The 9,962-nt window shown below is 42.0% G+C and overlaps 1 protein-coding gene across 2 annotated transcripts; it reads left to right on the top strand.

Annotated features, from left to right (window-relative positions):
• The first annotated feature begins 719 nt into the window (after nt 1-719).
• On the top strand, nt 720-6,784 carry emc4 (ER membrane protein complex subunit 4). 2 transcript variants are annotated; one of them, XM_085155507.1, is made up of 6 exons: nt 720-877; nt 2,185-2,329; nt 2,973-3,087; nt 3,713-3,866; nt 3,943-4,103; nt 6,063-6,784. In XM_085155507.1, exons 2-6 carry the CDS (start codon nt 2,226-2,228, stop codon nt 6,096-6,098), a joined length of 570 nt encoding a protein of 189 aa, XP_085011633.1. In that variant the 5' UTR covers nt 720-877; nt 2,185-2,225; the 3' UTR covers nt 6,099-6,784. The 2 variants fall into 2 exon arrangements, with proteins under 2 accessions (XP_085011633.1, XP_085011634.1); XM_085155508.1 differs by having other exon boundaries at nt 772-793.
• Nucleotides 6,785-9,962: the final 3,178 nt, after the last annotated feature.

The raw sequence follows: 9,962 nt of genomic DNA, 5'->3' as shown, positions 1-9,962 counted from the left end.
TGTTTTAGTGTTTTTGCCTCCTTTTTTTTTTTTTTTTTTTTTTTTTAATTGTTCAAATTTGTCAAGAAATCTTAAACATGTGGGACATGTCCATCTATCGTCTTCTGGTTAGGGTGGATTTAAACCAGGACCTTTTTGCTGTGAAGCAAAAAATCCACACCGCTGTGCTTCCCAACTCTTAAACGGCTGAGTGAGAAATAATCATAATTTTCTCAAATCTGCTCCTTAAAAACATGGGTTCTGTATATTTTCTATACTTTCTTCCAGTGAAGCTTTCCCTAAATAAACTATAATATATAATATTTAAACGGGAAACAACAAGAAACATTATCAATATATCAAAATAAAACAAAAAATCACTGACCCATCATACCTTTAACACACTTGTGTTCTGTGGATTTTCTCTATCGACCACAAACAGAACACTGGTATCACAAGCATGTGAAGTCTACATTATATACTATATTGTCTACACCGCCTGGGGGGAAAAAACTGCCGTTCAATTTTCCTCAACTTAAATAGTCTTACCATAATTAACCATCCATGTTATTTAAATGAACATTCACTTTAAATCTTCTCCGTACATGGTAAATTTTTTAACCCGCAAATTATTTTCTATAACTTAAAAAAAATGTAATTAATTATTATATTTTCCCCTTGAGTATAAATATTTTATTTTATTTTATTTTATTTTAGCGGACGTATGACGTAATATCCGTATCAGCAAACTGCGTCATCATTTAGAGCCCCGGAAACAGCGAGAGAGCGACGAGGGGGTTATCTAAACCTGAGCGTACGTCGGAAGCTAACTTTGACTCTTTCCGTTAAAAAGACACCGATTAAAGAAGCTCCTGAGAGTGTTGGATGTTTCTGTAAGGTACAATGTTTTTTTAAAATAACGCTCCGCTGCCTCATTCACCTATAACGTGCTGCTTAGTGACAGCGTTGTGAGGCGCTGGTGACCTCCTGCTTAGCTTCTGGTCGGCTCGCTTGTATTTATAGCTGGCAGTGTGTTGTGTACACACTTGAACCGTTAATGTTAGCTCTCCGGGAAACTGTGTTTAGTGTTTTAGGTCTATAACAACAGAGGTAGCCGCTGTTAGCAGGTGCAGAGACACCGAAGCTGTTCCGACATTTTATCAGCAGAAAAAACAGAGAACTGGCTGTTATCCCAGGATCGATCTGTTACAGAAAGAACGGGATGGAGACAAACTGGGAACTCTGATAGTAATAATTTCTGTTGTTTAGGGGCCATTCCTCTGTTAGAGCATGTAGAGATCAGAGTGTGTTCACACACTGTTAGTTGCAGAGTAAGGTCTTCTCTGTTTCCCTTATTTGACAGCATTAAAACACACACACACACACACAAGGTGACTGGTCACTTTATTAGGTGCACCTTTCTTTCTCCATTGCCTTCAATACATTAGACAAGTAGGAATGTCAAGACGTCCTGCTGAAGTTCAAACTTGAGCATCAGATAAGAAAGTAAGTTGATTTAAGTGGCTTTAAACGTGGCATGCTTGCTGCTGCAAGACATGCTAGTCTGAGTATTTCAGAAAATGCTGATCTGCTGGCACACAACCATCTCTAGAGTTTGCATGGAAAATATGTAGCAAGCCAAGTTCTTTGAGTGAAAATGCCTTGCTGCACTTCAAAACTAGACAACAAAAAATGTTGCCAGGTCTGATAAGCCTCCATTTCTGCTGCGATGTTCAGATGGTAGGGTCAGAGTTACTAGTAAACAGCATGAAAGCATGGATCCATTCTGCCTTTGTCTGCAGTTCAGGTGCTGGTGGTGTAGTGGTGTCCATAACATCTTCTTGGTACCAACTGAGCATCTTTTAATCTATTCTGTGAAGATTTAAAACAGGTCTGAAGTGACAGCGACTGTATAGCTGCTGCTTCTGCAGTAGTAAAGGTGGCTGTGTGTGGTTAAGGCACTGTTGCCCGTGTTGATGGATTTGTGGGTTCTATTTTCCTGATTAAATGTAACATTACTTTGTAATAAGTGGTTAAAATGTTTTCCTTTTGGAGAAGATAAAAAGGATGAAACCCATTCAATGTCTGAAATCAATGACTTCCATTTATCGACTAGTGTTTTATTCTCATATTTTGTCTTTGGCTTTAGAGAAAGCTGCACAAGCCTTTTACATCTGCAGTTATTTATGCATCCTATCTGTGCAGGTGCTTTCTGTCTCTGAGATCCAGCAGTGTAGTTGGTTGCCATGGCGTCTCCAGGAGGACAAGGAGGAGGAGCTTTGTCAACAAGAGGAGGAAGCAGTGCCAGGAGGATGAAATGGGCTCTGGAGCTGAGCCTGGGCAACACCAGGTAAATGGAAACTGACACGTACCCTGAACATTTGTCCACACCACCAGGAGGAGCTGTGAAAAGCTCTGGCGTAGAGGTGAGAGTAGTGCAGGAAACAGGTCTGTCCAGGTGATCGAATTTACATGCAAGATATGATTCTGGCTTTAACGAATTATTAAGCAACAAGTCTGTTATCCTGTAATGGTTTCACTTTTGAGCACGTCCCTTTCATTATTTCTGCCTCCCTCCATTACCAGACTGCTGTGTTCCAGGTGTAATTAAAGTTGAAAAAAGTCCATTCAGTTCAATACAGGTCCCTGCTTTTATTTAAAGTTTCATAAACTGAGAATTTAAGTAATTGTGTTACATGCAGTATTGCTCAAAATCTTTCCTGGCAGGTAATTGTCCCATTCCCAGTGAACAGTTTGGGATTGTGTCCTGCCTAAACTTAGAAGTTTTACATCGAATGCAACTACAGATTATTTCTGCCTCCAAACATTTTAGAAATCAGCTAATCCAGTTTCTCTTTGTTTACCTGGGCGTCCTCACAGTGTGTGCATGTGGGCTTTACACTCTTGTCTTGAGAGTGTATTAAATTAAACGGCAGAGCTTATGAGACAGTGAATAAAGGTTAAATCTGTTCTTTTCTTTTTTCCCACTGCAGGAGCCGCGGTGACCGGCAGGGCGGTCAGGGAGATGTGGTTTACCCCATCGGCTACTCTGAGAAACCGGTCCCCGACACCAGCATCCAGGAGACTGACAAGAACCTGGTGGAGAAGGTGAGAAAAGCTCCAGATACACACACATTTTTCCTCCTGTTCGAATGGTCCCAACCACCAGTCTGTGGATTTAATGTCTATTTAACTTCATAGGTGAAGCTACCATTGCTGAATTAGTTTTGCTTTACTTTGTGAGAAATAAACACAATAACAAATCTTTTTATAGTGACCATCCAGATTTTGTTTTTACTTTAGTTTTATAGTTTTTGTACTAGCTTTATAATGACTATAATAACCATGGTGTACATAGTTTATTCTGTCAAACATGTGGAATCAGTACTTTGGGCAGAAACTGGATGTGGATTTTGGAACTGGCACAGAGGAGAGTCTGTGTGCCTTCTCACAATGAGTGGTCAGCCCTCAGCCCGTACTTTGGAATAGGTGCCTTAAAGACAGTCGCTTTTATTTTGATAGGACATTTAAAACAACAGGACTATAGTCAAAATGTTTCCTCACAAAAGTGTTAGAATGAAGGTGATCTGCTTAGAATGTAAAGAAAAGAGCTCAGTAAAGAAAGCGAGGCTTAGTTTTGGGTGGACGTAAGAGGGTCTTTAGCAGGGATTTAAATCAAACATGTGGTACTTGGTCTGACCCCCGCCCGCTCTCTCGTCTTGCTGTGGTGCAGAGGTGCTGGGACGTGGCCCTTGGGCCCCTGAAGCAGATCCCCATGAACCTGTTCATCATGTACATGTCGGGCAACACTATCTCCATCTTCCCCATCATGATGGTGTGCATGATGGCCTGGAGGCCCATCCAGGCTCTCATGTCCATGTCTGCCAGTGAGTATCCAGCGCTCAGACACCGTTTATGTTCCTGACCGGATGCTAACTGCTCCTTTCATCCTCTCCGCCTCAGCCTTCAAGCTGCTGGAGAGCTCCAGCCAGCAGTGGCTCCAAGGCCTCGTCTACCTGATCGGAAACCTCCTGGGCTCGGCGCTGGCCATCTACAAGTGTCAGTCGATGGGACTGCTCCCGACACACTCGTCCGATTGGCTGGCGTTCATAGATCCGCCGCAGGTAAGGTTGTAAACGTGCAGCAGGGATAAATAGTTCTTCAAATTGATACCCTAACTGTATCTACTAAAAATCTAAGATGAGTTTGACCTTGACCTGAAGGTCAGAGGTCAAGTTTTCTGAATATCTTGTATATGCAATGACTTGTACAAGGGCTGAGATGCAGATTCTATAATTGATACCATAGATGTGTGTACTAGGAGGCTGACAGGTAGCACTGCTGGTATCCAGTGTTTTTAGTAGTTGTAGTAATATTAATAATAATGATAGTAGTAATAAGAATGGGTATAATGGTAGTAATAGAAAAAATTGATAATAAATGATGATGTTAACCTTTAGAATTGTCCCTTCTGTTTAAGTGTAAAGTTTAAGTACATTCATATTTATAAAACTTGTCTCAGTTTGTCCACAAAGAAATCCACTGATGTTTGGGCTTAAACTTTATTAAATTAGATAAAGGTTTCTGCAGCTCATTACCCCAAATTTCTGTGGACCCCCTGCTTACAAATAAAAAGGGAAAGCTGTAAGTGGTTTGTTTACAGGGGGGAAAAAACACCTCATTGTTTGTCATGACGGAGCAGTACAATCTGCCACTGAGCAGATTTTCACACTTTGTTCACATTTTGAGTAATTCTAGTTAAAAATACAGCCAATAAAATGAAGTAAAGAGTCTGACACAAGCTTTTCATTAGCTCAGCTTTTGGCTTCATCGGACTGTTTGTTGATAAAAGCTGCTGTGATCAGCTCTACATGTTTGATTTGGCAGATTCTTTCTAATGCAGCCCTTAAAGGGATGTGTGTGGAAGTGGTGACCCTTCACTTGTTCTGTGAATGTGTGAACCACTGCGCTGTCTGCCAGAAACACAATACCTGAAAAATGGCACAGTAGGTTTGGTCTGTAAAGTAATTTTTTCATGTTTTCAGGCTTTTTGGCTTCTTCATTAAGTTCTTATAAGACAGACGTGTCACAATCCTCAACCTGCTGAACTACTGTTTCTAGCTCAGTAGGGGGCAGAATTGGCTTAGTTTCAAATTTTCGTGAGATCATGGAAGAAACCTTGCATTATCAATGATGTATTTATTTGGTCATCAGAAACATCTTTGTAACATGCAGGAACAAATAAAATCTTGCACATCCTTCTGGATTTCCCTCAGGAATGTTCCTGAATCAAACATATAGAGCTAGTTGCTATGGCAACCGCTTGTATAAGTGCACAGCTGGAAGTAACTTTGTTACCAGTTTCACTTGGTATTACCCAGCAACCTCCTGCAACCACTTCCCAACCAGTTGGGGAATACACATTTTTTTTCCTTAGCAAACAAGGGTTGCCTGATTGCTAACTGGTGTGTAGGCCTGTGTGAATTAGTCAGAAAACAGTCAGACTTGGGCATCATTTACATCTTTACCCCTTGAAAGCAGACTTGGAGTAACATCTGAAGTTCTTTTCTGAACTGAGTGGTTTGTCATATTTAAGGCCTGTTTACGGGAGATATGAATGACTGTTTGCATCAGACGTTAGTGAGGGTGGTGTCTGCCTGTGGAGCTACCCAGAAAAAACCCAGAAAGTATTCTAACGGTGGTCAAAGCACATTTTTATTGACATATGCTGAGGTGTCAGAGGGGAGGTCTTCAGATGTCGACTGTATGGGGAAAAGAGCTAAACGAGGTTAAACATTGTCTGTATTTTACACTATTAGTGAAAAAACTCCTTCTAGTGTCCACTCATTTTCCAGCTCGCAGTGTTTGAGGCTTCTTTATTTTCCTGTCACAGTGACAGCCACGTGTTCCTGACTATAAGAGCTTGAAACCAGCAGCTAACTGCCAATTAATTAAGTATGGGTAATTAGTTTAACCGAGTAGTGTTTCCCAGTTTTAGTGTTTCAGTTGTCACGCAGGTCCCTGCGGTGTTTTGTCACACTGGTTACTGCCTCTCACTGTACCCACATTTGTCTTCTCCACAGAGGATGGAGATCATGGGAGGAGGGATGGTGTTGTGAAGAGGACCACGTGTGCATGCAAAGGATTGATATGTTGACCTTCAGAGGTTAGATACTGTAAATACTCCACCTGAGCCGCACCACCGAGGCCGCCCGGCAAAGCTGACATGGAAGAAAATCCAGCTGGCTTTTTTTCCCGTCCTCAACAGATCCAGGCTCGACCGCAGCAGTTAAAATGGCACCGCCAGGGTTTCATCTCACACACACATACACTATTTGCCTTTTATCAGAGAAACATTACTTCCGCCAGCTGCTCTGCTTACATTTGCCGTCACCTCTGACGTTCTTCTTTTCTTAAAGCCAGCTGATCATCATATGTACTGCTGTTCAACTACTGTAATTTCACTTCCACGTGATACATACTTCACATGCTAAAAATACGAGATTATCGACAAGGTTATTTTTGGAGGGTAAACATCACTAATGGCAGAGTGTTACCTGTAACTCCCGAGGGAGTCCCTGGGAGGAGGTCATTTCTCATGAATAGTAGAGTAGTTTTCTTTTTTGTTTTCTTCCATCAGTCGTTCAGTTTGTTGTGAACGCTTCATTATGTTAACATGAACTCGCCAAGCTAGCCCACAGCATTTTCTAACCTGTTTAATTTATAGGTTTGTTTAATTTATGCAGATTTGTTTTTTCCCTATGAAAATATTCTAGGAAATAAATCCTTATTGGTTGAATTCAAATGAGTTTGGATGTTTGATTATTTTTGCAGTGGTTTTTTGGTAAGTTGTTTCATGAAGATACTTATTGTTCAGTGGAATTACACAGAAACTAAACTATGAAACTTCTAATGAAGGCTGTAGCTCAGGTGGCACAGCAGGTCAGCCACTAATCAGAAGGTCGGTGGTTTGATCCCAGGCTGCATGTTGGGCAAGATACTAACCCCATGTTTGCCTACTGGTGGTGGTCAGAGGGCCCGGTGGCGCCAGTGTCCGGCAGCCTCTCCTCTGTCAGTGCGCCCCAGGGCAGCTGTGGCTACAATGTAGCTTTCCATCACCAGTGTGTAAATGTGTGGGTGGATGACTGAATGTAGTGTAAAGCGCTTTGGGGTCCTTAGGGATTAAGTAAAGCGCTATATAAATGCAGGCCATTTACCATTCATGTTTTTGGTGATTTAGGTGTGAACTACTGGGGACCATGTCAGACTTTGGATCTTCTTGTCCAACATGTTTAAATCTGGAGGAAAAAACTTCAGTTTATTTGCTCAGTCATGACATTTTTCAGCCATAAGCACGAGAGTTGTTTAATATGTCAGAGTGATATGATATTACACAATATGACTGGTTGCAAGAGAAAAATGCACACCTGAAGGCACGGCCGATAAGATTGTTTTTAGTCGGATATTTAGGATATTTACCGCACCCTGTCCACAAACCCAGTTCAAAAGGTCTGAATCAGATTTAGTTTGTTGGATTTTCTGAGATGTCACAAAGCCTCCCAAGTCTCTTTTTGTTTTTTTCAAATGTTTGTCTATAATAGTCATAAAGAACACTTTAAAGGATTTCTGGATTTATACTGGGGTTGGCTTCAAATGTTAATCACTTTCAGTTAAGTCCCACTGTCCTGAATGTTTTCAGAAATCCTGGAAATAAATAACCTGAACCACAGTCATGAATTCAGAGGTAGCAAAGATATTCCTTTAATGTAACTGGCTTTAAAAGATCCTTCAGCGAGATTAGTCTCCGGTTCAGAAGCAGAAACCACTTTGAATCCATTTCAGCTGTTTTGGTGCAAATGAAGGTACTGGTTGGAGCAGAGGCTCCTGCTGGGCTAAAGTCGCTCTACAGCCCCACCCAGCTCTCCTCGTGTGGCGGCCTGTCTCAGGGTAACTCCTCTATACTCTTGATATACCTGACTGTGCTGCAGGAACTAACAAAAACACTAACAGAGTAAAACCAAAGAACATTACATTAGCTCCTAATCCTTCTTTTACCACCTGGACCACTTTGGGCTTCACCTTCTACCTCTGATATATGTATGTACACACTCAACTGGCTTGGTGGAGGGATTCAGAAAACCACTGAAGCCCCGTCCTGGAGCCAGGCCTGGGAGGGAGCTCAAGGGAGAGTGCCTGGTGCCAGGGTCTTACCCCATGGCACCAGCCGGGCCCAGCCTGAAGAGGAGACGTGGGCCCACCACCTGCTGTAGTGAGCAGGATGCGTGGGTGTGTGTCTGCTGGCTATCAGGACATATACTTATAGGTCCCTGATGAGAAGATAAAAAATGTGTGTTTTGTTAAATCATATATGTTTAATGGGAAAATAAGAAATACATATATATATAACATAAATGATACTGGTAAATAATTTTTGAATGGATGCTTCAGGCTTCACACAGAGCCGTCTTGGTGAATAACATTTATGAGCCTGTTTTGAAAGCAGGCCTTGACAAAGCGCTTGTATCAACATTTAGCCGATTACAGGAAGCAAATATCGAAATAAAAGTTCAGCTCAGCCGGCAGTGAATTTAAACTTCCATCTTTGTCTCATTCCAAACTTTTCCATTCCTCCATTCCTTTTGCTTCTTCTTGTGGGTGTGGATTTATCAGCAGGAACACCCAGAACAGAACAATCAGGTATGGCAGAAACCCCAGAGGCCATGAGGGCGGCTTTCACAGCGTTTGGTAGTCATCAGTGAATAAACATGAAAGCTTGGCTCTTAATGTAACATCTGAGATTCAGAAATGTGCCAAAACATATTAAATATATATAGTCTTCTTCACAAGTATCTTCATCTTATCACAGTACTGCATCACAGTGTGCATTGTATTTACAAACAGCACAGAGGACACACAGAGAGGGTAGCATCGTCTGCATTACTGGTACAGAGATGATGTTTAAAGAGCCAAACATGATCTGCAAACTGCAGAAACAAGCCCACAAGATAAATAAATGTACCAGCACAATGATTAGAAAACACATTTATTGTGTCTTTTAGTGTAAATATGTTAATAAGCTGTGTGGTGGACAGTGCACACATGGTTTCTCATGTCTTACCAGCAGAGCAAAGATGAAGCTCTGCAGCCTCCTGCCTGAGGTGAGGGGGGCAAACAGGGTATGTGCTGGATGAGTGGAGCTCTTCAAGATCCAAGAGGTTCTTATCCTCCACCTGCCGGTGTAGATGTCCCTCAGCAGAGCCTTCTTCTCTGTCAGGGAGCAGCTGCCATGCCACACAGTGACACAAAGTTACACATCTGGACACTCTCTCCTCCACTGCACATCTTCAGGACTGAGCAGACTTCATCCTTCTGAGAGATTGACGGACTGGTGCTTACACAGCACCTTCCTCCTCTAACTGAGCTGTCGAAGCGTTTTGTACTACCAGCTTCATTCACCCAGTCTCGCACCCTGTCTAAATGTGTCTAAATCCCTTGTCCAACATCTGCACACCCCAACCTGAGACTAGTATAAAACCCGCTTTAGCCAGCTAGCATACTGGTTTAAGATTCACAAGTAGCCAATGAAAAAGACGGGTTAGAGCTAGGACTGGTAAAAATCTGGTAAATTGAAATATCCAAATGATGAGATTCTCGAGGGAGAGACAATCGTCACAGAATCCTGATTCGAGCGGTGGTTCTGCGCATGCACTTTATGGTTATACTTATTAAAGTTAATCTAGATGTGTTAAAATTACTGAAATTTGTTTTGTTTTTTGTATGACATCACTTTTTTTTGACAGTCGTATGGTAACACTCAATTTGTCACACACACACACACACACACACAGAGAGAGAGAGAGAGAGATTTTTATTTCTTTTTTAATAACAATTCCATAGACGCTTTCCGACCGGTTCGTCTGGTCCGACTAGGCTGGTGGGCCGGCCTGTGAGCGTACGTAGGGGACGGACGGGGTGAGGCGAAG

Source organism: Neolamprologus multifasciatus, chromosome 3 (assembly GCF_963576455.1).
Source record: "Neolamprologus multifasciatus chromosome 3, fNeoMul1.2, whole genome shotgun sequence".
Lineage (NCBI taxonomy): Eukaryota > Metazoa > Chordata > Actinopteri > Cichliformes > Cichlidae > Neolamprologus > Neolamprologus multifasciatus.
The sequence above is the reverse complement of the archived record's forward strand: the minus strand, read 5'-3'. Positions and strand labels throughout refer to the sequence as shown.